Below are 27,808 nucleotides of genomic sequence, written 5' to 3'. Positions count from 1 at the left end.
CATATTAGAAACACCTCAACTAAACATTTTCTCCGTGTTTGCTTCAGTGTTTTATGTTAATGTCCAATTCATATAGTTTCCTGATTTTTAACATTTATTATCCAGTAGATGTATCCCCTAACTGAAAGTTTTCAAAGGGACTGACTCAGACTTAACTTGCACAGGGACGTAACCAGTCCATTGCCATAGACGAGGCAAGATCTTGATTAATAGGGTTCTGGGGGCATGCTCTCCAGAAAATTTTGAAATCTAAAACCTCTTTAAGAGTCATTTTTCATGAGTTATTTCTTGAGAAAAATCAATTTGGTTCAAACTGGAGATTATTTTCGATAAAGATTTAGACGAGGCAAGTGCCTCGTAGTGCCTCTTGCTAGTTACGGCCCTTTTGCAGCAACTGCAACCAATCCTGCCACTCAGGAATTGGCCTACACAGCTAGAGAGGCATGCCGGCTGCAACCCTAGGCCTACTACATGTACTACTTTACTAATCAACGGGGCAGTGAAACTCAGTTCCTCTCAAAACACAGATAACAGACGGTTTGCCAAAAAGATAAAGCCTCTACGCTAACTAAATAAGTTAAAGTCCATCTTAAAGGGAAATTTAACGACACCAAATGCGAGTCTTTAATGAGGATCAAAGCCGAACAAATTCAGAGTCATCTTCTTGGCAAAAGGTCACCAGGAAAAAGTTGTCCTTGAGAAGTAAAACCAAATTGGTTAAAAAAATCTGTGTGCATGTGGCTTCATAAAAAAGAACGTTTTTTTAATTTGTCAACGTTAATTACACTAGTTACAAAACAATATTCTCACAAAGCTTTGTTAAGAAAACGGGCAAGAGAAACAAAAGTTGGTGATTACATGTTGACTTAATGTTTTTTTTTTAATTTAAAAGAGTTTAAGTTATTTTCGGTTGCTCTATAAACAGGCACAGAGTGGGGTAAAGTGCTTTGAAAGCTGTTTAAACACGTATAGAGCGCTTTTGTCCCGGTAAAAGCAAAGACGTGCATGCGCAGCACGCACCTCAGCGCGACCCATGCTCTATATAAACAGACGCGCGTAACCCTTTTCACATCGTGTTTTCCAGAGCACAGATAAGACGCGTCAACATGAAGGCAATGATAGCTTTGCTGATTCTCGCTGCAGTGGCCGTGTATGCCCGAGCGGAGATGGAATATCATCCCCAAGCCATCTTGCATTATCTCGAGATGGAAGATCGTGAAATGGCGAGGAAGGTTCGCACTATTGTCAAATTAAGCGACTTCCCAAGTGGTCGGCCAAGCTTCCGACCAAGCTTCCGACCAAGCTTCCGACCAAGCGGTTTTCCTACTGGAGTTCCACCACAAGTCGTAAGTACTCGGATAAATGAGCAAGAGAAAATGACACCGAAAATCAAAAGTACTCACATATTTTCCTGAAATTAATCTTTTAAATAACTACTTATATTGAGTATTTCCTCTGCAAGGAAAGGAATCTTGAAGGAACTTTTTTGGGAAATCGAGATCATTAGCTAAATTAGATTTTTTTTTTACCTTAAAAAAACAACTGGTATTTAAAGGAAACATCAATCTGTAAGCTGGCATCCTTTTTCACTTGGTTTGTTAAGCGCTCCTTTTTCACCAATGCGGAATAGTATTTTTTGTAACATGATTGGAGGGGCTTCAAAATGGAATCTGTACGTTGTACTGTGAAGAAACGAAATTGTTCATTTTTTATTTTATAAATTTTTGACAGAAAATGTGCATAGTTGGGGCAATTGCGTGTCACAAGGGAGCTGGAGACGATGCTTGTGAACATTTGAAGTGCATCAAGAGAACTGGCGAGTGCCTGCACAATGCAGGTGTTCGTCTACATCATCTACCCGATAATGTGGTGAGTGCTGTTGTATACTGTGTATTATTCTAAGCATCTGGTGTCACCTTCACAATCGGTTTCCTACATTCCTTGTAAAGTCATACTTGTTTTCTTTTTATTATCTTGCTGATCGACCGACCGACCGACCGACCGACTGACTGACTGACTGACTGACCAACCGGCCATCCGACTGAGTGACCGAGTGACTGATTGACTGTGTGACTGAGTGACTGACTGACTGACTGACTGACTGACTGACTGACTGACTGACTGACTGACTGACTGACTGACTGACTGACTAACTGACTGACTAACTGATTTTTTTCACGCATCCCCATATTACTGCACAACAGCGGGACACCAGCAGTATGTTCCGACGAACTTACCAGTTAACAAGATTCAAAGCTACGTGAATGTTCTAATTCATTCATTCTTATTTTTTGTTGCCTCATTTTAGCAAAAATGCCTCCCGATCATCCCTTGTTGCATGTTGGCTAGCGAGACATGTGAAGAGAAGCTGTGCTGTTTCGTGAGATTTGGAGAATGTGCCAAACGACTTGGAGATGCCAAAGACGCGGAATAACTTACTCGTCCCTGGAGCCGGAGAAACGTAATAAAGCCTGCATTTAAATAGTAGTTTTATATCGATATCAAGTTGTCATGAGCAAACAAATGTAACATTAAAGAGCCTGATTGTTATAAACCTGTGTTGTGCGTTTATTTTTCTTACATATGAGAGAGTAAGTCTTTCAAGCATTGGGGAGGGGATGGGGGTGGGGAAGAGAGGATTAAAGCAATGTCTACGGTTGATCTAAAAATATCAGTAAGTCCGAAAATGCTAGAAGCTTAATTCTAAGTTAAACTTAAACACCACTAATTTAAAATGGAAAAGCGCAAAGTCATAAGTAATTATTGTTCTGCCGACAGAAAGAAAATGACAGGAAAACACATTGTTTTCTATTAAGTCGAGTGTAACGACTTGTAATGTGCAGCTGGCGCTCATTTTAGACTGCGCGCCTTGAATATCATTTCCCTGTAAATCAAATGATTAAGCAGCATGCCTTTTCTTTTTCTGCCAAATCTTGACAGAGGTTCAAGAAAAACAGGAGTAACGAAACTTGAAGTTCGTTGACTTGATATTTTTGCTCCTTTAGCTCTCTCAAACAACAAAACTGACTTAACTAAAATCTTTATTTTTCACGCGGCCGGTTATTTCCTTTGAGCGTCTCACATATATAGAATACGCTTACTCCTCCCACAAAAAACACTGTAATGATTGTTTACTTGTCCCCGGTGACCCCTAGTCGAGTGTCTTTCGTACAGTCGTACAGTCGTTTCGAGAAAGTGCACGCGACAAGACTGAGAGGCTGTACGGGTAGAAGTTAAGGGCTGAATACTGAATAAGGTATAACGAGATGACAAACGCGAATTTGCACGTTTTCTTTTTCTTCAGAAAAGTGGAAATAAGGTGCTTTAAGCCACCACGAATTTCAGAAGAATTTTGATGGGTAAAAAAAAAATATTCACATTTCATCTAGGCCAATATGCAAATTTCCAGTGACTACCAAGACCACCTTTCGGTCACATAGCGTGCACTTTTGTGCTTTTTCCAAAAACCTTTCTCGGAACAGGTGCATGTATTACAAGACTAAAAGATGAATCTCAAACTTCGGGTAGTCAGCGCAAATACGTTACGGTGGTATTCTTCTTCGTAAAACGTAATAGCCAATAGCCAAGTTTAGAAAGTTTTAAGAAGGCCGTGCTTGATCATCTTAAGGTCGCGGGGGACACCTTAGGCTCATCATTATGCATTTATTTAAAGAGTATGCACGAAGTGCAACGACTGACATCGACAACTTTACGAGATATTTATGACTGGATAAAAATATGGTTGCGTGCATGCGCGTGATTAAAAAAAAAATCAAATTCCTGTTTCTTTGATATTTTAACCAATTTAAAACAACACTTGACGTTATACGTTTATATAGATTGTACGTAGAAAGTCTTTGAGCTAATTTTTATTCAATTTGTTTTTGCCATTCTGCACTCATGTTCGGCATAAACAATCGTGTCCTTCATAAAAACGCATTGTTCTCACCATAAAAGCGTGGAATATGATTACCATAATTACATCTCTCCTTTGGAAACTGATCGTGTTTTGGTCGGGACACCTTCGGAAATCTCAAAGTTTGGACTTTTCCGACAATTTTGTGGCAGAGAATACAGCGCGGATACAGACCTTCATGACTTGCCACTGCAGATAGGTAAACTATGGATATTGTAGTGTGTCATAACAGAGGCGGAATTTTAAAAGAGCGCTTTTAGAAATAGGTAGAAGGCATTAAATTAAAATTTACGCATTTAAACCGCCATAACTTGCTGGCAAATTTTAAATAAAAAAAATCCGCTTCTGTTATGACACTCTAGAGATATTGACTGATTAGTTTTTGACAAGATCACAGTGTGCTGTCTCCTACTCGTTCCGCAAACTCTGCCACAAAATCATGTTTTTACCAAATTGGCACTAACGTGGCTATTACATCGCCGTTAAGTACAATATACCAAATAAACTATGACTTTCACAATCTTTCATCATTCCTTTATGTTTCTGTAAAATTTGAGCTTAATCGCACGCATATCAGCCGAGAAATAAGCGTTTTAAAAGATGCAGGTCAAGCAAAATTTCGCCTCATGAATTTATTCATGCTGTAGGTATCCCCCGCGACCTTAAGGACAGCTACAAACATTTAGATCATTTTACCTTCTAGATGAATTCTTTTTATATCCATTTCGTCGTTTTACCTATTTTGTTTATATCATAGCGTATTTTTAACTAAATTTTGTAAACATCCTTGCAAATTTATTTCCTACTTGCTGAATTGAATAGTAGTGAGACCAGTCAACACTGAATAGAGAGAGATTTTATTGAAATTGGCGGATTTCAAATTTACAACCACGTGAGTGTTACAAGCTGCAGTATCGTCACATCATTCGTCTGTAAATTTCAGATCAAAAGAGTCCCTGCAATATGAAAATAATTTAAAAACCAATCAATAACTCAAGCATTGGAGTAAATCAAAAGTAAAATATCTGCTCAGAAGGCATCAAATCACCTCTTCAGATGGTCGATATGAAGATTGAGAATATCATGTCTGTTCTGTTAAGAGCAATAAAAAATGGCATTTTGGGTACGTAAAAAAAGGGAAACTCGATTTTCGGAAGGCATAAAACAGCAGCTCGTAAATTTGTGTAGCTAGATGTTGTTTAATCCGAACAGTTTATATTGTTAACTGTGTTTTTTCTTAACAAATGTCCCTTTTAAATTCACAGTAAGCGATATAAGATGATTTATCATGGGAAATTTATTCCTTCGTTAAAAATTACCCTTGTGCGCGTCTATCCTAGTTCAGAACAGACGAAGAGTAGTTACACTATATGAAACTTGCCACATAACGTCTAACCACGAAAATCAAACAGCTAATACTTACAATTTTACATTGTATTTTTGAAGCCTCAGTCACTATTCTTATACAGCATGTAAACAAAATTAGCTTTCTTATTGCCAACACCATACTGTCCCACAACTTGACAACCATTTGAACGACCGTGAACGGAATAGTGACGTCCATTAGTTGTCACGCATTGCACGCCCTTACGGACACCAAATACTTCCAGGCCATCTTTATCAGCCTGTCGCATGCACTCTTGCACGACCCACTCAACACTCTTGGTGTTACCCTGGACAGTCTTGAAGACCTTAGGCATGGCCTTTTTCTTGACTTTCTTCCATTCCTTGAAGCAGCCCTTTACAGCCCATTCTAAGGTGTCAGAGTTCGGTTGAGGTAATTTAATGTAGAGAAAAGGAAGAAATTAGAAACCACGAGTGTGTTGTTTCTTCATCAGTGAGTGTTTCTCGTAACTTAATTGGGATTAGCTGGAAGGGAGAGGTACCGTACGGCGTTGGGGGAGGGGGGGGGAGGTGTGGGGTGGGTGAGGTACAGAGAGTGACCGTCATTTCAAACGAATGTTTTATTGAAAGCTAAAAACTCTTGCTTCATAATACGCGGAGAACAATCTCGAAGGAGCTTGAGCATTGGCAGGATAATTAAGTCATGTACAACATCACATCCAAATGCAAGGAAATCTCAAATTGATAACGAGTAAAGCTCGATAAAATGTCACCGGTGATTTAAAAAAACGGAAGATAGCTTTCATGGATTTCAGAAAAATATTAAATGTGAAAACATGCATTCTCCTCACCGCAGTGTGTTCCTATGTATCCGTCCGCACAGTTACACGTGTAACTAGATCCACGAGCTTCACAGCTGCCTCCATTGAAGCAATTGACTTCTGCGAAATCACATCCATTTATTTCTACAAGGAATAATATATAAACATATATTTGAGATACATGTAATTGTTTTTAACATGATAAGATAATTTTTTTAATGTTGATTTTTGTAAAACGCTATTGGACAGCGACAGAAAATGTGTATTCAGTATTAGAGTATTAGTATAATTGTTGAGAAGACAACTACTACATTTAAACCACACTTAAGAGTTAGACGTAAGGTGATTAAAAATATAATACAAACAGCGGTGATAAACATTATGAAAAATCGCATTTTACTAAACTTATCTCCAGAAATCGTGGACCTCCGAGTCCGCGGTTAGTATGTCCTGCGGTACATTGACCGTAGAAGCGAACGCAAGGATTACAAAGAAAATGTATGGAGAAAGAAATGTTTAATTACAATATTTCTTGACAAATTAACAAATGTAAAAATGTGCCAGCGGAACACAATAGATTTGTGTATTAAGAACCACATTGTACAAGAATTGAAGTGAAGACTTCGAATTTCATTTGTATTCAGGAACGTTTTCTGCGAACACTTTTTGAGACCAATATTATAAGGCGTAGAGGAGGAATGTATGGCGAAAACCGAAAACTTAAAGTTTATAAACAGAGATTATCGGCAGACTGAATGTGATCGAAAAAATGTGCAAGCACATTTGATTTAACTATGTATGAATCTAACTCACCAAACGATTTACATCTCCTTCCGATTAAATTTGATTTGTATTCTTGCCGTTTATAGAAAACCATAAAAAATCGCATAATGTAAACACCAGGCGGCAGTCCCGTTGAAATCGAAACTCCGCTGTCTTTGAACTACGATATTTCAGCCGTCGTTGCTCCAATTTTGTTGCAAGAGCCATCATTTCAAAGCTTTATTGCTCCAGTTTTATTATCGTGCAATATTTTGGACCAGTGGTTTTCCCACTACACAAACTGATTCCTCTATGTAGGCCTCATTCGTGTGTATCATCGTAGATGTATATGAGCCCAGAGTCAGGCTTTCGAATCAGCGGCAATTACCAAGTTTAACGTACGGGTAATGTACGATACATCAAATTTAGTTAATAATCAATAAAAAAGTTAATAATAAATAAAAAATAAATAAATAAAATGTCTTTATTGCGCTTATTAAAATACATAACAAACGTTACATGTAAAAATCGCATAAATTATATTGAATTATTAAATAGCCAGATTATACTTAAACCTTTATCTATTAAAAAATATATTTTTAAAACGTTCTGTATTAATCCTAAAGCAAAAACTTAATATTATTAACTGAACTGTTAATATTAAGTTACTGCTGAAGATCAATTGTCTCAGTCTAGTTTCCAGACCCCTTTCATAACAATATATAAATAGTTGCCAAATTTTTAACGATCATACTTTTGAAAATGGATATGTAGCTTAGCAAACGAAACGTCAAGTTTAGTAAAACGCGATTTTCATAATGCTTATCACCGATGTTTGTATTATATTTTTAATCAAGTTACGATGGCCTAAGACCAAGAGTCTAGACGTAAGGCGTTTCCTAGGAAAAAGGATACTGGTATTGTCAGTGTGATACATTCATGTATCGAAAATTAACTACAGTTGGTCTATCTTCTTACAGAGTTTCTGTTAGTGTGTATTTTCAAACAATCAATTAAAATGACATTCATTTTCAGGCCGTTTGCAATGTTTTGCTTTTTCGATGGCTGCAAGTATGAAGCATTCGCTGAGTGTTAGCTAAAACTTGTTTGTCTAAAATGAACACAAGTAGCACAATTAACCTTTCTCGCAGTTCTTTCCTTGGAATCCCTCTTTGCACTTGCAAGAGAATCCACCTTCTTTGTTCTCACATTCAGCTCCATTCTTACACGGGTTTTGTTTGGCGCAAATATCAACACCTACAATGGTGATCAAGAAAACACTTAGTTAAATCTCAGCTTGGAGTTGATAAGGCGAATTGTTCACCAGTATAGATTTTAACTGTAATGTTGACAGCGTCGTCCCTATCGCATTCGCTAGCTCTAAATCACAAGCAGCTACTTTTTGTACCGTCTTGTAATGTAAAAAAAAAAAAACAAATGCAAATGTTGTTTATGGTGGTTATGCACTTAGTTTCAAGATAGCTAGTTTGCAGGCATGCCACTGAAACAGAGAAAACAATTATTATAATGAACAAAACATGATTAAAAATCCCAAGTGACAGGAGGCAGACCAGTTGGCTATACGCGAAGCGTGACCGAGCAATTGAACTCGGGCCGACCGAGAAACAAATCCAGCTAGTGGCAGGGCGGAGGTTTTGAACCCGGGACCACCGGATTACAACACGTGCACCAATGTCCTAAACCACTCGGCCACGCTGCCTCTTAAATATAAAGTCTCCTCTTGAATATAAAGTTAGAGTATCCACTTGCTAATATTTTAACAGGTCGTATCTGCCACTAAGGTTAATCTAATATTGCCAAATTTATACACTTTTTTTTACCATTCTCGCAGTTTTTGCCTTCAAATTCGTCCGTGCATTTGCAGATGTATTGATCAGGAGCTGTCATTTCACATTCAGCTGCATTTTGACATGGCTTCTGTTCAGCACAGATATCAACGGCTAAGAACCAAAACATAAATCATATGTGAAAATTAAGCATTATTTCCTATTAGGATAACACTTGCTTGCGCTAGATGGATCACATGTGGTATCCGTTCACTTCGATCCACGGCTGTTATGTACATCGTTTCACGTCGAGTCTTCGTTCTGGAGTGTTATGGACAGATCGACAGGATTGGGAACTGAGGTGCTTTTTCTTCGCCCGAGCTATAAGGTCTTCTTAATAATCTTGTTATTTAATAGTTAGACTGTTCACAGTCCATTTTTTTTCCGTGAAGTCGTAGAGATCGATCGTTGAGTTCAATGGGCCGCCATCTTGGTTCCTGAACGCGAGCAAAAACCACGGGCTTTTTGCAGGAACCAAAATGGCGGCGGCGAAAAACAGGGGACTGAGAACAGTCTATTTAAAAGTAAAGGTTGTGATTGTGATTGATTGTGTGACTAAAGTGACCGTTATTTACTGTTATAGCGAGGCGGGTTATCAAAATCAAGAATACTCTATCTTGCCATTCCCGCAATTCGGGTTTACCTCGGTGTAAGAACCTGTGATATTTTTCTTTGTTTTGGAGCTTTTGTCTCCCTGCTCTGTATTGTTTTTGACGCTCTTTGTTGCTTTGTTCGTTCTTTGTTTTACGTCACCGGTGAGTTTCACAGATTCTTACACCGAGGATGAGCCCGCCATTTTTTTCCCTGAAATCCCTTTTCACATTCACAGGTGTACCCATTATCTTTTTCTATCAGGCAGTTAGCACCATTTTTACATGGTTTCTGTTCATCACAAACGTCAACAGCTACAATAAAAAACATTTGATTAAATAGCATTGTTTTGTTCTTATTATCTGACTTCGAAAAAAAGGCAAAGCAATTTCGAAAACAGAAAATCGTCGGAAGCTAGCAACTGACCTTCGAACTCTTCGGAAAATGACAGAAAATTTTACGGGTTGTTATATCACAGTTATCTGTACAAATACATTTACTGAAAGATTCATGCGGTAAATTAATAATGCAAAGCTTTTTTCTTTCTTTCTATACTAAAACACACTGATAGATTCGTATGTAGACAGCATATTTAAGCCAGTTGTTGGATATTTAACAATTATCCTGCGAAATGGTACTTGACATTGAGCAGAAGAATTGTTTTATTACACAAAATTTTTAACGAACACATTTAACAGCTACAAAAACCGTGGTTACGCTGCGCTTTACAAGTCTTGGAAGAATCTTGGCAACCTACGTGTATCGCAGCACATCTGTCATGTATCCGATGACGGACAATAATGGCTTTCTGACCATATATGGGCATTGTACGAATTTGCTGAATTATAGTTTACGGTATACCGCGTTAAAGCATGGAATGACTAGTTATAATTATTCGCAACTGAAAAGAGACTCCATACCTTGAGTATTGTCAGCTATACTCTTAACTTGCTCTGCAGTTAACGGAACGTCAAAAACACGCACTTGCGCAATTCTTCCTTTTAAGTATAATTCGAAATCTCCTGGTATTACACCAATTCTCACGTTTCCTACCGAAGCCAGACGGTCGATTTTACCGATATTATACGATTTATCTGGTTGACCGTCCATCCAGAATTGAACTGTGCCCGATTTCTGGCTGTACGTAACTCCGACAAATTGCCACTGCTTCGGTTTCACAGGCTTTGAAGAAGCCACCGGGGTTGACTGGGAATCTGGTCCAAGAGAAGCAAAACGAGAGATAAGATACCCATAACGAAGCCAGAAGTGAACTGCAAAGGGCTGAGATGCGGCGTTGTAATCAAAAAGAGGACCATTGTCATTCTCGGGATACAACCAGAGTAATATTGTTATCGAGGTCTTGGTGTCCAGACTTCCATTGTTTGGGAACTCAATGTAGCTGTCTTCTATTCCCATGAAGTAAAACGATCCATTAGGCGCTCCATCGGGCCCCGCCGCCAGGTGAACATTAGATGGTTTGCCCTCAAGTTGGCTGTTGTTCACGTCCTTTGTTTTGTATTCGCCATTAAGAGGAAAGAAAGCTATGGGATCTGGGAGATCCACCGCTTTAAGAAGGAGAAAAAAATGTGAAACAGAATTGAAAACAACAGTCGTCCAAACTACGATAGAGTACTTTCATCGAGATTGGGGGTTGGGGGGGGGGGGGGGGGAACTTGCCTTCCCTTTATGCTTCTCTCGCGCCGTTTCTCATGCACAAGTAACTTACAATGTATTTTTGACACCGTGTATACATGAAACTTGGCACGGAAATCAACAGTATGTCTGTAGCAACTGCACATTATGAAGAAATGCGCGAAACAAAGCGACATTGCTATCGCATTTTAATTATGTACCGCTACATTCCGAAACTAAGCCATCCCGAGAATGAGCCCCTCCTAATTTTGGAAGCGATTATAAGCCCTATATTAAGCTTTGGCTATCAACCTTTTAGCTAATTTCTTTTATATCAATTTCGACATTATGGAGTAATTTTTACCTAGTTTTTACATTATAGCGTATTTTAACTAAATTTTGTAATTTTAGATTCTTAGATTTTTTCACAGGTTTTTCAGTTTTTTACTGTTACGTGTTCACCCTCTTTAAATAAAGTTGATTATTTTTTAAGTAATATATAACATTCCCGATGTTAAGCCCTTTATTAAGGCATGCTCAGAGACTTGGTCACATCATTATGGTAATCGAGTTTAACCATGTGAAATTTTTTTCATTTTAGACATATATAAACCCAGCCACTTTTGCAACGCAAATTTCCTTCCACAAATAATCTCCCACCCTCCTCCCGTATATAAGCGCCCTCTCCTAAAATAATCCCACAAAGGGACGTTAAGCAACTGTAAGCCCGGGCCCTATTTTCGTAATTTTTGCGCTATTTGTCGAGAGAGATAACTTCTCTGTAGTTAACGGTCGCCACTCTATAGCAATGGCCTCCTCTCCAAAACGGTCACCTATCTCTCTACAAAAGCACTTCTCAGTTTTCTCGTCTCGACCGTCGGCCGATACGTACTTACACTTTACTCTTTTAAAAAATTCTATACAGCCGCCATTTTTTTGACCAAAGAGTGGCCAAATTATTCAGTGTGTCTGAGCGTGGTCGTTTTAGTGAGGTGCTCAGTGCTGTTTAGTACTTACATCCAGCGCTCTGGTTTGCTGTCGTGGCAAAGACTGTTTGGATGAGAATTAACGTCAGCCACGTTCGAAGCAGTGCCGGGTTGATCATGTCGTGGCGCAAGGCACTTGTAAAAAAAAGAAAAATATAGAAAAAATATTATAGCACGAGAAGAAGATCATCAAAAGATTTCGAATTTTAAAACTACGGCTTTCAAGGTGTCAAATAGACAGACATCGAAAGAAAAAATGTAACTTACTGTAAAGAAAACCAGTCGATTTTTGAAATGATAGCCGGTGAATAATACCGAAACAGGTAACCTATAGTTGCAATTCTCAACAAATACCGAGAGGTTGGATTACTGTTCAAACGGTAATTTGCTCGAACGGCCGTTTAAATGAATCATTCTCTTCTCTGGCATTATGTTGTTCATTTAAAATTAAATTGCATGAATTGTTTATAAACGTAATACGATTATTCATAACTAATAATAAATTGGACAAAATACTCGACTTTAAGGCAAGTTGGCATAGAAACGAAAGCATGTAAAGTGCTTTCAGATACACTTTAATTTCTTCCAGCGAAATTAACCTCTTTCAGGAGAATCACTTAACTGATAACAAGTCGATTTTGTAAATGACTCACAGTTGTTGTAATTCCAAACAAAATAAATATACCAAGAAGCTGAGTTACAGCTCTTAAATGGCAATTTGCTCGAACAGCCGTTTAAAAGAGTTATTCTTGTCTTTGGTGTCGTGTTGTTCATTTAGAACTGAATTATACGAGACGTTTCTCCATAACTAATTATAAATTGTACAGAATACTAGACTTTAGGCCAGGTTGGCATGGGAACCGAAGGGTCAAAAGTGCTTTCAAATACATTTTTAAAAATTCAAAGAAAGTTACCTCTTTCAGGAGAATTGTTTAATAAATTACATTTTGCAAATGATAGTTTTAGCATTAAAACAGGCGCACGACTCGCATTTATTGCACGTAATTCCAAAAAAAATTACGAAGAGGCTACTTTACAGTCCAAAGGACAATTTGGTGAAACAGCTATTTAAAAGAATTATTCTCGTCTCGGTTATTTTGTTGTTCATTTAGAACTGAATTACATAAATCGTTTATAAATGAAATACGATTCTCTTCAACTAATTATAAATTGTACAAGATACCAGACTTTGGAACACGTTGGTATAGCAACAGAAGCAAGGAAAGGGCTTAAAGTACATTTTAAAAAATTCACAGAAACTAGCCTCTTTCAGATAATTTGTTCACACAAAACGATGTTCCGACTGATAGATAAAAAGAAACAATTGCATTAGCTGAAACTGCAGTTTGTGTTATATAGCTATAATTTATGGGATGGCCGGAGTTTATCCCGTTTTCCAAAGCATTAAGCAAGAAGGAGTATTTCTACTCCCCCCTGGAAGGGATGCTTGTCCATCGCAGGGCTACCCCCAGCATTAAATCCGCTGGTATCCATATACCTTATTACAAAATAGCGGAAAATAGATTATTCTTTTGTTTTCATGTTAATTGAACTATGGATTAAAATGCAATGAACAGTACCTGTACAGTAACGCGTCAACCTGAATTAAAATTTAATTTAGTTAATCAGCTGCTCTTTGATGTCGTGTTCCGGCAACTCCACGCCAGAGATAAACAGGTACCCGTTATATTTACATTTACTTGCAACCTTAATCCTTGTGTAAGGCCTGTTGGTCTAGTGGCATGATTCTCGCTTTGGGTGCGAGAGGTCCCGGGTTCGACTCCCGGACAGGCCCTTCAAGATCCTTTTTTCTTTGTTACATCAAATGTTATCATCATTTCATATTATCATCATTTTTACCTTTAATTATGACAATTTTAAAGTACTTTTTAGCGAGAGATAAAGCATTATGCTTCCTGGAAATGTTCCTATCGGTTTGATGATCACCAACTGCTAGCTGCCGGTTTGCAACATTTCCTCCATTGTAATTTATAAATTTGTCAATTGTAATTCAAGTAAACTATTTTTTTGGAATAATTTGTGTAATATGTATAAGCAGTTATTAGCAGTAGAATATATTAATTGTATGTAAAAAAAATCCGTAGGTAATATATTGTAATTTTAGCAACTACCATTTTTTTTCTTTTTTTTCCTCTCCTTTTTCTGTGTATCTAATTTTTTTGTAAAGTTTGTGTGTTGTCAAATAAAGTTCATTAAAAAAAATCTATAGATTGAACAGATATACCAATTTTTACCGGTGTAGATTATTAATTAACTGGTCTAAACTCTTTGTTGCAGAATATAACAAACGACACGCAAGGCATGCAGAAGCGAAGACGTCCAAGTCCACTGGATACCGAAGTATCGTATTTTCTCGATTTAACGGCGGGCTCCGAATAAACGCCGGGTCTCCAAGGTAGAGTGGTAAGTAAGCCTTTTAGGCATTTATTTGAGGTGTAATATGCTTTAGGTTTGATGGCAAGATACATTCATGTTACAAATGATGATTAAAAACCCTTATTTAATAAACATTTTGCTCAAATAAACTGCACCATCCAAATAAACGCCGGATCCACGAAGCCAAGTTTGAAATAAACGCCGGGGGTGTTTAATTGAGAAAATACGGTAATTTATGTTGCAATTGATTTTGTTGATTACAGCATGATTTAACAGCATAATAATACATTTTCTTCATAGATTTGCTGCTATTGAACAACAGTTTTTATTTAATCTTAGACTTCCCATTGTTGTTCAACAATTAAAAGTCGAGTTATATTATAGCGTGACATCCGATATACGATAAACGCAATATACGATACTCGCGCGTGAGCAAGAACTCAGAAAGTTCAAATGCCGTCGTGTCTACACCTTTTTGTAAAGTATATGAATGTAGAAATTTCTGCTTTTTAAATCTAACAGGATTTATCAAATATAGTTTTTCTCTTTTGTTAATTCTTTGCATCAGTCATCAGTCATCTTTGCATCAGTCTTTTCTTTTCACAACTCGAGCAACCGCAAGACGCCGCCTGCAAGCAATCATGATCGGCCGTTGTCAAGGTGATGACACTTTTGCCGCCTTTTAACCAATGGGAATTTTCCGTTTCTGGAGAAACGGGAAATTCAATATTTCCAAAGATGTCTACAGCCTAGGCATAAATAGATTGTGCTCGGCAACTTTTGAGCAACTTTTAGCTTTTTGAGCAACTTTTTGTAGTACCAGCAACCTAGGGCAACTTTTACCTTCCTTGGCAACTTTTGAGCAACAAATTGATATAAAACCGATCCAAACCGTTAAAGGTCGTTTCATTTCGAAGGATTTTATTAAAACTGGTTTTATTTGCTGCAACATAGAGCCTGCCGACGGCCATCTTGATATTTGCTGAAGTCCGAGTCACTTATGGCATCGCAATTAGATGAAGTTTTAGACGAGGAAAATGGAAATAATTCAGACATTGACCCCATTGAGGTTGCCATAGACGCTGGGGCAAGTCTTAGTAAACCTGCAAGCGCTTCAATTTCAAGAAAACGCAAAATTCACGTCAAAACGACTCTAGAGAGCAAGCAACTTTTCTAAATTTTGGTGGCAACTTTTTGATATTTGAGCAACTTTAGAGCAACTTTTTGGTATATTGTGAAGCAACTTTTCCTGAATTTACTAGCACAATCTATTCATGCCTACTACAGCCCCTCTATTGTTTTCGCTCTCCGCCCCCCACCCCCTTGCTTCTTCCGTTTTGCGCTGGCGTCCAGTTCTTTCGCCGTTCTCACTGCGCGCTCATCGATCGAAAAAACACGAAAAAATAGAGGGCTGTGGACAGTCTAGTCTATCCACGCAGCGATTTCTCATTCGTTTAAACTTGATTTCCGCTTGCGGGGGTTCTTTCTCTGTACATGTTCACTTTATTATCGTAAAATGCGCTATTTTTAGAGCCACATTTTTCATGCAAGGACTGATACTGAGTACAGCACTCACTCCAGACCCAAAAGCTCCACTTAATAGCAAGAAATCAAACACAGCTTGCTAAATTGCTTGTTCGGAGTATTCTGCAGAAATTAATTGCGGACCCAAGAGAGGCCCGCAACGTTACCCTAATCTTGACAGTGACAAGCGGATTGCTTTTTACGCGTGCGCGCCACGTTAATAAAAGGGCAACAGAAAGCGGAAGTTGAAAATTTTGTTTTTCCACTAAGAACGATCGGAATGCGAAAAATGTGTCAATCACGACAGTTTGTCGTAACACCGGAAGAGAAAAATCTGTTCTCCAAGAACGATAAGAATGCACATCTAGATTCACACCGCGTGTTCGACTACACTTCACAAAACTGTCAATCAAAAAACAACTCTGACTGGTTCGCGGCCGGTTCGCGACAATTAAGCGTGACGCGTTACTCTGAATAATTGTCTTTTGTCCATTTTATCATTTATTTATCGACACTGCCATCTAAAGTTACGCACACTCGTACCAGTACCTTTTCTAAGTGCGTCAAGTCCCGCACATTCTAACCTGTGGTTACCACTAGTTTATGAAATGTCGGTCATCAGGGTGCCGTATTTCAGTTCGTTAGAGCGCCTGTCTATTAAACAGGAGGTCATGGGTTCAAATCCCATCGGTGCTTTATTTGATGCTACTATTTTGACCCTTTTCCTGCTTATTTTCTAGTTCATTTCTGTGCTAAGGCACACATCAGAAAGACATTATTTTTTTTTTGATTTAATAAACTATAATTATCATTTTAATAGCATAGAAGAACCTGTGGAGGTTTAATATTGCATGAGAGAATCAGATTTAATCCCTCATCTGAGTTTTGGAACACATGAGTTGTTTATTCTTCTGTTTAAAGGAGATGCTTAACTGATTCAAAATAAATTACCTCGCTACTCTCTTGGCCGCCTATAGTCAATAAGGAGCTCGATTTTCTTCGAACCTCGACGGAAAAAATGATTGTGAAGCGTTGAATTGATCGAATTCTCCTTTTTCTATCCCAAAAAAGTACAAATTTATATAAAAGTGTTTCCGGCAGGACTCGAACCTGCGACCTTCCGCGTGTGAGGCGGACGTGATAACCACTACACTACGGAAACCGTAGTGGATTCAAATTTCAATTTTTGGTCTTCTAATTTCATAGCAAATGATTTTTGCTTGCAGTCTCCCCGGGTAATAGGCTCCTGCCCCCCGGGGGGGGGGGTACCCCATATAATGACCTATACGGGGAGGTTCCGCCCGATAGGGGTACCTTTTTCAGGCTTCAGGTATATAAAAGGGTAGGGATTTCACAAGTTTTGGTATACGAAAGGGTATGAAAATCCGTCATTTAGGTTTTTAAAAGGGCCTTTAGTTAAAATATTTCGAACAGACGCACTTTATGGCTGTATTATTTTAATTTATTTAGCGCTGCATAAAAATGACAAGAAAACGTCCTGTTCTAAGTCTATGCCATGTCTTTTAGGTATATGAAAGGGGGACCTTTTTCCAGTTAAAGGTATACGAAAGGGGTACAATTTCTGTCAAAATGGTATATACAAGGGTAAGGGGTAAAAGCTTTTTGAGTGCCCCCCCCGGGGGCTCCTGCAGCCGTTATTTGACCATGGGTTGAAACGGAATGCAACGGAGTGTACCGGTGTCCTCAAAAGTGGACTGTAAATACTGAATGAGATGACGTGAAATAGTGTAGACCGTGCTAAACCGACCAACCGACTGGAGAGAACAGAAAAACCTTTTACAGAGTATTAACTTTATTTAAACTGATGTTAAAGGCAAAAAAACTAAATTGTCTTATTCCATCTAAAAGTTACCTAGCAAGAACTTGGCATGACAGGTCATAGCTCACAGAACTCGATGTTTTGAAGGCAACTATATTTGACAGGCACGTTTTTCAAATTTTGAACATGCCCCTGCATTTAATGCGGAGGTTTTCTCATTTCTTCGTTCACAATTGGCAGTGATAAAGGTAAATTAAAATTGTGAACGAAAGCCGTCACTAGTCTAAATCTATGCCCCTGTTATGCACCCTGTCGTAATGATCGGTTACAATGTCTTTGATTATCATTTTTTTCGTTGTTAAAGGACATTTTTGAAGTTATAGTGCGTGTAAAATTCATACTCATAAAATAAAAATAAAAATAAAGCTTAAATGTGCAGTTATTATAAGTTATAATTGTTAAAAATAAAAATTGCGCACAGGCACCGATGGGATTTGAACCCATGACCTCCTGTTTACTAGACAGGCGCTCTAACCAACTGAGCTACGGCGCCACATGACTAATTGATTAAACATAAATAACTCTTAATTGAACTATTATAAGATTGGTTCCTGAAGTAGTTCCTCATGTAAGGTGCTTGGTCTGATACTCCTGGCAATCAGCGACGCTTCGTTAAGGCAGAAGTAAACACGAATGCCATATTGTTGCACCGCTGAACATGGGTTTACTGGCAATTTCTCGTTCACTTTACAAGCAATGCAAAAACCCTCTGCTCCTATTATAAATCTATGTTTTAGGGAGTTATGTAAATTTTCGGGGTGATTTGTGGGGATGTTTGAGAGGAAATAGTTTTTCTCTTAGGATTTGTAACATTTAGAGAAATAAGTAATATCAAGAGAGGATAAGGGGACGGCCCCTTATCCTCTCTTGGTAATATTCAAGATTTAATGTAGATGCACGATGGTGTTCCAAAAATAAGTTTCTTTCTTCTACCCCTTCTTTAAACTACTTAAAATTTAATTCAAAGTCACGTCCCCCCCCCCCCCCCGCCTTAATTCGAAAAAGGCTCCCAGGAAACCTATTTCTGAGTGTCAAAAGGCGTTGTTCGATCGGTCCAATCCAAGGCAGGTATAAGCCGCTAGAAGAGGTTATTTCTTTCTTATGACCTCGCCACACTAGTCATGCTCTGGTTGACTAATTCACCAAAAAGCGCCCAAAATTAAAACCTTTGTTAGCCGTGGTACAGAATAATATTCTTCCTCACCAAAAAAAAGGTTACTTGAAGAAATGTGGGTTTATTACTTCTTTTTTTGTCCAAATCGGGGTCAAAATAAGATTATCTTCTTTTTGTTTCGTCTGGTTCTGTTTCGCGCGACCGACAAACCGACCGAATAGGACTGGGAACTAACTACAGGAATAAATGAGACGTGACCACTGACCAGAGATCAAGTTTAGCACAATAGGAAATCGCCACGAATAACACAAAGCAAAAATACTCCTGGGAAGATAGAAAGGGCTAATACAAAATATAAACGAAGATAAAACTATATTTGACAAGTTCTATTAGAATCAGTAAACAGACATCTGTACACTACAATTGGCCTGTGTAAATGAGAAGTAACAAAGAATTCTCTAAAGAAATTTCGAGCGACTGGGATAAACAGTGCTGGCATTTCATTTTTTTCCACTGAAGAAGGGGTACTAACTCCGAAACGTATAGAACATAATTTTTTCTATCTGGTGCATTGTTCACCATTTAAAATCCGCATTTAAAATCACTGTGTAAATGATCGAGACCTTGGTCGCTTGAAGTAATATTGTATATCATATATAATAGACATTCCAGACGTCACACTACAAGATAATGCAACTTTTGACGAACAGTCATTCAATACAGAAGTTCTCTGCTACTTTTATTTAGTTTACATTATTTTTTAAAAAATGTCCTGAAAATTATTTAAGAACCACTTGGGAAACGTTATTGCTTCCGCATGCATTGCGTGTCATTTATTTACTGAAATTGAAAAAGCAGAGACCGATACAACGTAGAATGAGAGAATTAGTCTTGTACTATATTTCGGCTGGCCAAACCAGCCTTCTTCAGGTACATTGTACCTAAAGAAGGCTGGTTTGGCCAGCCGAAATATAGTACAAGACTAATTCTCTCATTCTACGTTGTATCGGTCTCTGCTTTTTCAATTTCAGTTTTCTATGTGTCAAACCGATTAGATCACTCAGTTGATCCAACGTATACCGGTAGGAGATCGTACACGGTTTGCTTGCTTGAACTTTTAATAGTCATTTATTTACAAATATGTGACCGAACGATCGTGACCTCAACGTTCAGGCGAGTTCAGGCCGAGAAAAAAACCAAGAAGCGAAGAAAAAAATAACGAACTCGACGCTTGCGTTTCTGAGAACATTTTTCTGTCAATCAAACGAAGCCATTATATAGCGTTTATTAAACATTGTTCTGCCTTGCCATCCAACCCGACAACAGCTCCTGGTCCCTCAAAAAAATATCTTCCGGGCCTGTCCGGGAGTCGAACCCGGGACCTCTCGCACCCTAAGCGAGAATCATGCCACTAGACCAACAGGCCACACTTGACAAAGGCATTTTAAAGAAAGGTCTAAATCTACTATTCTTCTGTTTAGCTGGTGGTACAACACTTGTTAGTTGTTCTTTGTCATCTTATGGGCAAGACACTAACTATATCTAGAGCGTACTGCCCCTTTCCGTGATACAGTTCTAAGAGAAAATGAATTTCCCTGCCAAGTTTTTTTAACAAACAATGAAAAGAAACATGCAATGAAATTTGTCGAACTTTCGAGTTGTTATTAACAAAAAATTATTTCGTAATGCTAAGTAAGTCTCCGTGGCGCAATCGGTTAGCGCGTTCGGCTGTTAACCGAAAGGTTGGTGGTTCAAGCCCACCCGGGGACGTTTTGTTTTGATTTGATCAACAGAAGGTCATTTTAGTATTTGTGATGTTTTTATTTAATATATGTTTTTATTAGTATAGAAGAATCATGTTTCTTTCAAACATTCAATTCCATTCTTCTCCGCTCCCATCCCTCCTGTTGTGCCAAAAATGATGAAGGAAGTCTTTAAGAATAGCAGCCTATAGCTAGAAATACTCAATTGATTACCAATTGAAAACGTAAAGATGTAAAGTTCGCAAATCCCCAGTAGTATAGTAAAACGAATATTTTATGATATAATTTGCTGAAGGATGTTTTCCTTGGTGCAATGGTAGATCGCTGGTGAAAAAAAATATAAATACTGCTGTTGCTTCATGGATAACATTTCAGATAATTAATCTTTTGATCAACTTTTCTAAAAAAGACTGGTACCCGTTATATTAATTCTTAATTTGACATAAGAATATGAAATGAAAGGCCTGTTGGTCTAGTGGCATGATTCTCGCTTTGGGTGCGAGAGGTCCCGGGTTCGACTCCCGGACAGGCCCTAACTCAACTCCCTTTTTTCAGATTCTGCAAATAAGTTGTGTTGTATTGCTTTTTCACTACGTATACTTTATGCTTTTTGTTTGTACGCCACTGCAGGGGTCAGGACAACTATAAATGTCTCAAAACTAAAGGCCCGGTCAAATGCACGCAACATTTCAACGCAACATATCTCAACATTGTTGCAAACAGCATGTTGCAATCGTTTGGCCACCTTGTTGCAACATGTTGCAATATTTTGGATAATGTTGGATCAAGTCAGTGAAAATGGTCAAATTTTTCTCCAAGCTTCTCCCAACATCTCGCAACATTTTTGGATGTTGCATGATGTTCTACTCGTTTGGCCACGTTTGTTCAACATTGTTGCACCGGAGCATGCGCACTAGTTCGTAATGCGCCATCACGTATATTGCATCATATTGCAACAGGGTGGCCAAACGCGTGCAACATGTTGTGCACAACAATGATGTGATATGTTGCGTTCAAATGTTGCGTGCGTTTAGCCAGTTGCTTCACAACATCTCGCAACATGACCCAACAATGTTGCGATATGTTACGTTGAAATGCTGCGTCCGTTTTAGCCGGGCCTTAAAGAACGAATTCATCATCATCATCATCATCATCATCATCATCATCATCATCATCATCATCATCAACAACAACAATTGCTAATATTTGACAACGAAAAAAGAACTGGTTGCCTCGTTTGCTACCGCGCCATTAGTACCCTCTACTAAGACGAGCATTAACATGTGCGGCCCCGTGGCCCAATGGATAAGGCATCTGACTACGAATCAGGGGATTCCAGGTTCGAATCCTGGCGGGGTCGTCTTTTTTTCTTGGGCAACTGAAAACGTACGTACTCAGCATTATTTAAATCAAGTATACGGAGGTTTTTTAACGGCATCATTTTCATCATGATTATCGTCGTCGTCGCCGTCGTCATTATCATCATCATCATAACATCATCATCATCATCATCATCATCATCATCATTATCACGATCATCATCATCATCATTATCATCATCACCACCATCATGAACGTCATTACTATTAGTAGCAGCAGCAGCAGCCCAAGTAAATACAGTGGCATTTAAACCTTTTCCCGTCGTGTAGTGGACGAAGTAGAATGTAACCATCCGCTTCCATGTGTAAAACACCTAGAGCAGCCAGTGCCAATACGCTGATATTATTGAAGTACAGATAAGCAGCACGTAACGGTCATGAATGCTGAACAATGCAACGATTTAATCCCACAAGCTTACTCATAGCAGATACTAAACGGAGATTTCAGAACGCGACATTGTGGGGTAAACAACGGTTAAAAAGGGTCAGGAATATTATTCGTCTTTTAATACTGTCGTTGAACCTTTTCAGCGACAGCTCAACACATTTTTGTTATTATCATCATAGATATATCATATACTTCTTTAACAGTTCAAGTTTCTTACATACAGCCAAAGCGATATTGATCAGGCATATAAAACTTGAACGTTGTTACGACAGGTCGAAAATGACACCATAGATAGTCAGGAATAGGAACTGTCAAGGAGCTAACATTTTGGAAGCAATTTGAAATGAAGAAAGAGTTGCTTGAGCCGCCTGTACATTAAAGCACTTAAGGTCACGGCGCCAGCCAGTTGGAAACAAGAATTAATATCTAATTTATTGGTTAAACGATTTTGCTGACGTACACGATAGTGGAATGGCGGCATGTTGTCAAAGAGACCTTGCTATTATGCCCTGGCGAGCTCTTTTATCTAATCGAATTTAGTCGATCCAAGAGCGATTAATAAGGTACCTTATTTTCTCACTGAGGTGCAAGCGCTGTCAAAAGAACATGCACCAGTTCTTTATATCGACAAAGTGGCTGTTAACCTGGTATGGTAAGTGAACTTGCGCGGTTTTTCCATAGAAGGAAATTTCTAGGATTGCTTAAATATGGAAGCGTATACATAGCATGGCTCTGAATTCAACGGTCACGTTAGCTTTGTAAACTGGATCATTACGTTAGCACTCGAGGCGATATCTATGCCGTTAGTTGTTTGCAAAAACTGACATTTGTAACATTGTCAAGGCAAACTATATCTATCGAAACGACCTTTTCTCTTAATTAGTGTTTACCTCGAGTTACTTGGTCGGTCGCAAGCTTGTGTCTCATATATATTAGTCGGTGGATCGATTTTGTCAATCGAGCAACCGAATGTTCGTTTATTCATTTCTCCATTTTCGTCAGGGTAGTCTTAAATGACAACAAAGTTGATCCTTTTAACACACAAAGAATCCAAAACGACGTAGACTTCATTAAACATGACTGTATTTCCAAATTTAAAGCGACATATATAAATTACTTGCTTCTTCGTTCACGGTTATCAAGGGCAGCCACTCGCGTATACGGCTGAAGCGTTAAATGTTTTGTATCATGGATATATTTTGGCTCCCTTACATTCTTTGTGATACAGCCAAACCGGTGCAAAACAAGTTGAACGAGAGCTTGCCGCTATTGCCGCTAAATAAAAATCACGTTAACCATGTCCTACTCATCTACATTTAAAGTGTTAGTCGAACGATATGCTCTTTCACGTCTTTTTGTTTTGTTTAGGTACAGTTGATAACAACTGTTCGCTGATCGCCTGAATACATAGATTATTCCTTGTAGGAGGTCGCCCAACTTGAGTGTTAAAATAATCGCTCAAGCTAAATCGCGAATCTACCACAAGAGAACGATATTAGGGGAAAAAACAGTTAAAATATTTGAGCTAAATGATATTGTTTTTCGGTAACATTTTTACATCCGACATCAAAACAACCTATTGTCAGTGTTTCGTTTGTTGTCAGTTGGTGTCGTTGGAAGGTAAGTGAGGTTTTCCCTCCTGCTTTGCAAGAATTGACTTTGTCACATCCATTTCCAAAGCAAAACTACCCAAAAACTTGAAAACGCAATTATAGAGAATAATGACTTCAATATTAAGGTGGCTCAACTGGATTTTCAAGGGGAAACACCGCTCAAGTTTGAGAATTAACTACGTCGCCAATAACAATGCTATCGAAAAACGATCACCACAGTTGTATTAGATAAAGATGAAATTTTTTAATGACCAGTGTTTTATTGACATTGGAGTTGCCATAGCGACGAAATGACGTCATTACGTTTTTTACTTTCGCTCGTATTGCTCGGCACCAGGAGATTTTTTCGGAAATCGCTCAAAGGAGCTTGTACCACCCACAGCTGCCTCGATGTTGGCAAAGTTTGAACAAATTCTATGAGAGCGTTTTCGAAATATTTGGGGATGAAGTTTTTGGGCCTATAAATACAGTCAAAAACATACTAACGAGAAAATGGGGTAATATCTGAAGAAAACGACGCGCCTGTGAATTGCAATTTCATCTTATAGTAGTTTGATTCCATTTAAAATCGTGTGTAAAACAGTGGTGGGGATTGTTTTGGTCGATTGCGAGAAAAAAAGAATTTGACGAGCGAGCGTTCAGGTGCGCTTGTTGCCATTTTTGTTTATAATTTGGTCTATGCTTACAAAAGTGATAATAAATTAAAAACCGCTCGATGATTTTTTTTTAATTTGACAAACACGAGGTTTGTCATCAATTGATATAGCTTGCAAGTTTCAAGCTCATTGAAAACATTTAAGGCAGTAAAATTGGGCCTCCAATGTACTGATTTTATCTCGCAGATTTCGTGTTTACAAGCGAGTGTCCTCATTATTCACGGGTATTGTTTTCAAGTTTCATATCCACGTGCACGACTTCAGCAAAAAAAATTCATGTGCATTAAATAGGACGCGCGACTGCTTTCCGAACAGTTTTCCGAAACATGCTTATATTGCTTAAGAAATTGTAACAGCATTTGTCGGGCGATTGATGTCAAGGGCCTCTGTCCAGAAAACGAAAGCTATTATTCTGCATATATTGTCATTGCTATTCTCACCCCAACGCAGATTAGTATGCTTCGGAAAAATTTTCGGAAAGCAATCGAGCATTCTGTTTAATGCAAATGAATTTTTTTGCTGGAGTGGTGCACGTAGATATGACACTTGAAAACAATACCCGTGAATAATGAGGACACTTGCTTGTAAACACGAAATCTTCGAGAAAAAATCAGTACATGGGAAGCCCAATTTTATTGCCTTAAATGTTTTCAATGAGCTTGAAACTTGCAAGCTATATCAATTGATGACAAACCTCGTGTTTGTCAAATTTTAAAAAGAATTCATCGAGCGGTTTTTAATTTATTATCTTTTATGTAGGCATAGACCAAATTATAAACAAAAATGGCAACAAGCGCACCTGAACGCACGCTCATCAAATTATTTTTTCTCGCAATCGACCAAAGCAATCCCCACCACTATTTTAAACACGATTTTAAATGGAATCAAACTACTATAAGATGAAATTGCAATTCACAGGCGCGTCGTTTTCTTCAGATATTACCCCATTTTCTCGTTAGTATGTTTTTGACTGTATTTATAGGCCCAAAAACTTCATCCCCAAATATTTCGAAAACGCTCTCATAGAATTTGTTCAAACTTTGCCAACATCGAGGCAGCTGTGGGTGGTACAAGCTCCTTTGAGCGATTTCCGAAAAAATCTCCTGGTGCCGAGCAATACGAGCGAAAGTAAAAAACGTAATGACGTCATTTCATCGCTATGGCAACTCCGATGTCAATATAACACTGGTCATAAAAAATTTCATCTTTATCTGATACAACTGTGGTGATCGTTTTTCGATAGCATTGTTAATGGCGACGTAGTCAATTCTCAAATTTGAGCGGTGTTTCCCCTAAAAAATCCAGTTGAGCCACCTTAATCCGCCACACTTATCTTCTCAAGAAGGACTCAGTTTTGCTTTAATTGCGGCAAAACCGATACTGTAACAAATTAGAAACGAGCATGGAAACCTGTTTTTGATCACGAAATTTTAAAAAGATGACCTTCCGGAATAAATGATTAAACTTCTGCAGGCTTCTTCTATGAAGAATAATTATGTTTTTTTTATTTTAAATCAGTCGTCAATTTCTTGATCTCAAATCAAGCGAACTAAGTAACACTAATACTTGCATGAGCACATAGATTAAAACTGCCTTACAGGACTTACAGGTTTTTATTGCTTTTTGTGATATTATTGTCTTTTCTGAAGTTATTTCGCAAAATTGCTGCCTGAAGCCGTACATGGTCTTGCTCCAGCCTACATAAGTGAACTTATTTCCGTTAGAGAAACTGCTGGAAGACATTACCTGCGTTCCAACAATGGTTTACGCCTTAATTATAGCCAAAGTAAATCACTCGCAACGCTTGGGGATCGCTCTTTTCATGTGGCCGCCCCTAAATTATGGAACGATCTTCCAAGTGAAATAAGAAACATGCCATCTCTGCAAAGTTTTAAGAAAGCCATCAACACCTTTTTATTTTTAAAAGCTTTTTAATTGTACATTTCTTTTTATAGTCATATACATTTTAATCTTTTTTAGCTTGTGAATTTAAATTTTAAATTTTTAGTTTTTTTTAACTATATTGTAATGCGCAATTGAAAATTTTTAAATTGATAATTGCGCAATATAAGTAAATTATTTATTATTATTATTATTATTATTATTACATGTATTTGTATTTGGCCCTCAAACAAATCTTCTCGGACATTGGTATCTCTTTTTCATAGGTTTGATGGCGAGTTTTACCTTTCACAGAACTGGAACGGGTAAGGTACTTATAATATTTAAACGTGTTATATTCTTTCAACCTGGAACAGAGGTCCGTCAAAATGTCGACGTCAGTTCCTAAAAGCGGAACACCCAGCGAGAAATTAGTCAGAACACATTTTGCAGTTCTGTTTCTATTTTTCGTTAAGTATTGGTGCATGCTTTATTTTTAATACAGTCAAGGGCGACAGTAGTCTGGAATGTTACAAGCAATATCATGCTGAACTCCGGCGCCATTTTTTATATTGCAGAGTTGTGTAACCAGGACAAACATGTTCAGAGCAGTGACACCTAAAAAGTGTGGCAAAAGAATGACTATGCGCCCAGTCTTCAGTTAGAAATAAAAATTTTCGGCGAGTCACTTTCTGTTAGTTAAAATTTTTGCCCATTTCTCTGCTATCCGTAAATTTTGCAGTTCACAGATTTCAGCTATTAGTTATATACCCCGTTATTTAACAGATGACAGTTCAAATTTTTTGACCGATACTCAGCTATCTGTGCCCCATCCAGACCCCTCTCAATAACATACACAGATCTCAGACTAACAAGATGATATATAGACTATACTAAGATATAAAGTTACACCAAAAGTAGTTCAAGAATAACTTCACATTTTTTCCTTGTCCATAAAGCTGACTGCCCAAGTGGTGGAAACCTTACGGCTTCTAAAGGAAGTTTGCAGAGTCCAGGATACCCAAGCTCTCAGTATTTACAGAACACGGTCTGTGTATGGGTGATAACTGCACCACGAGGCGAGCACGTGAAACTCGTGTTCAACGAAGTGGATCTAGAGTACTGCACTCTGTGCCACTGTGATTATGTTGAGGTTAGAGAAGGAGCAAGCTCTGATGGTCAGCTTATTGGCAGGTTTTGCATTGCAAAGAGGATTGCTGTTTATTCTGAAGGAAGTCAGATGTGGGTGAAATTCAAATCGGACATGTCAAATGAGGGGCGAGGATTCGTCGCAAGCTTCTCTCATATAAAATTACGAAAAAGTAAGTGAAATAACTTTTGTTATTTGCCAGCC

General features: G+C 38.2%; 3 protein-coding genes and 7 non-coding genes across 10 annotated transcripts in view; 6 read left to right on the top strand and 4 right to left on the bottom strand.

Annotated features, from left to right (window-relative positions):
• Window positions 1–1,061: 1,061 nt before the first annotated feature.
• LOC144654445 (uncharacterized) lies at window positions 1,062–2,556 on the top strand. Its single transcript, XM_078514599.1, has 3 exons — window positions 1,062–1,346; window positions 1,732–1,869; window positions 2,309–2,556. The coding sequence occupies exons 1-3, from the start codon at window positions 1,107–1,109 to the stop codon at window positions 2,432–2,434; spliced, it is 504 nt and encodes a 167-aa protein (XP_078370725.1). The 5' UTR covers window positions 1,062–1,106; the 3' UTR covers window positions 2,435–2,556.
• A 2,285-nt stretch (window positions 2,557–4,841) lies between these two features.
• On the bottom strand, window positions 4,842–12,237 carry LOC144654348 (uncharacterized). Its single transcript, XM_078514476.1, has 8 exons — window positions 12,167–12,237; window positions 11,931–12,034; window positions 10,202–10,846; window positions 8,685–8,804; window positions 7,984–8,100; window positions 6,112–6,225; window positions 5,340–5,669; window positions 4,842–4,872 (listed from the first exon to the last, which is right to left on the bottom strand). The coding sequence occupies exons 2-7, from the start codon at window positions 12,016–12,018 to the stop codon at window positions 5,365–5,367; spliced, it is 1,389 nt and encodes a 462-aa protein (XP_078370602.1). The 5' UTR covers window positions 12,019–12,034; window positions 12,167–12,237; the 3' UTR covers window positions 4,842–4,872; window positions 5,340–5,364.
• Window positions 12,238–13,622: 1,385 nt separating this feature from the next.
• Window positions 13,623–13,694, top strand: Trnap-ugg (transfer RNA proline (anticodon UGG)). Its single transcript has one exon. It is a non-coding gene; the product is annotated as a tRNA-Pro (tRNA).
• Window positions 13,695–16,909: 3,215 nt separating this feature from the next.
• Trnav-cac (transfer RNA valine (anticodon CAC)) lies at window positions 16,910–16,982 on the bottom strand. Its single transcript has one exon. It is a non-coding gene; the product is annotated as a tRNA-Val (tRNA).
• Window positions 16,983–18,079: 1,097 nt separating this feature from the next.
• On the bottom strand, window positions 18,080–18,153 carry Trnat-agu (transfer RNA threonine (anticodon AGU)). Its single transcript has one exon. It is a non-coding gene; the product is annotated as a tRNA-Thr (tRNA).
• A 1,975-nt stretch (window positions 18,154–20,128) lies between these two features.
• Trnap-agg (transfer RNA proline (anticodon AGG)) lies at window positions 20,129–20,200 on the bottom strand. The gene has a single exon. It is a non-coding gene; the product is annotated as a tRNA-Pro (tRNA).
• Window positions 20,201–20,470: 270 nt separating this feature from the next.
• On the top strand, window positions 20,471–20,544 carry Trnan-guu (transfer RNA asparagine (anticodon GUU)). The gene has a single exon. It is a non-coding gene; the product is annotated as a tRNA-Asn (tRNA).
• A 454-nt stretch (window positions 20,545–20,998) lies between these two features.
• Window positions 20,999–21,070, top strand: Trnap-ugg (transfer RNA proline (anticodon UGG)). Its single transcript has one exon. It is a non-coding gene; the product is annotated as a tRNA-Pro (tRNA).
• A 754-nt stretch (window positions 21,071–21,824) lies between these two features.
• Window positions 21,825–21,897, top strand: Trnar-acg (transfer RNA arginine (anticodon ACG)). The gene has a single exon. It is a non-coding gene; the product is annotated as a tRNA-Arg (tRNA).
• LOC144654454 (tolloid-like protein 2) overlaps window positions 21,889–27,808 on the top strand; it is a 41,471-nt gene continuing 35,551 nt past the window's right edge. The window contains exons 1-3 of the mRNA XM_078514609.1: window positions 21,889–22,956; window positions 26,742–26,780; window positions 27,414–27,780. Coding sequence (XP_078370735.1) covers window positions 22,911–22,956; window positions 26,742–26,780; window positions 27,414–27,780 — 452 coding nt within the window. The 5' untranslated portion in view covers window positions 21,889–22,910. The remainder of the gene's footprint in view (window positions 22,957–26,741; window positions 26,781–27,413; window positions 27,781–27,808) is intronic.

The sequence above is a fragment of the Oculina patagonica genome, chromosome 5 (assembly GCF_052425735.1).
Source record: "Oculina patagonica isolate OP01 chromosome 5, crgOcupat, whole genome shotgun sequence".
NCBI classification, from domain to species: Eukaryota; Metazoa; Cnidaria; class Anthozoa; order Scleractinia; family Oculinidae; genus Oculina; species Oculina patagonica.
The sequence above is the reverse complement of the archived record's forward strand: the minus strand, read 5'-3'. Positions and strand labels throughout refer to the sequence as shown.

Bases quoted from the DNA above. Each gene is read 5' to 3' on its own strand.
- LOC144654445 (XM_078514599.1), top strand. From the start codon at position 1,107: ATGAAGGCAATGATAGCTTTGCTGATTCTCGCTGCAGTGGCCGTGTAT. The intron at 1,347-1,731 runs GTAAGTACTCGG...AATTTTTGACAG, and splicing joins CTGGAGTTCCACCACAAGTC to AAAATGTGCATAGTTGGGGC. The intron at 1,870-2,308 runs GTGAGTGCTGTT...GCCTCATTTTAG, and splicing joins ATCATCTACCCGATAATGTG to CAAAAATGCCTCCCGATCAT.
- LOC144654348 (XM_078514476.1), bottom strand. From the start codon at position 12,018: ATGATCAACCCGGCACTGCTTCGAACGTGGCTGACGTTAATTCTCATC. The intron at 10,847-11,930 runs GTAAGTACTAAA...TCCTTCTTAAAG, and splicing joins AGCAAACCAGAGCGCTGGAT to CGGTGGATCTCCCAGATCCC. The intron at 8,805-10,201 runs GTATGGAGTCTC...TTTGGTTCTTAG, and splicing joins TATAGCTGACAATACTCAAG to CCGTTGATATCTGTGCTGAA.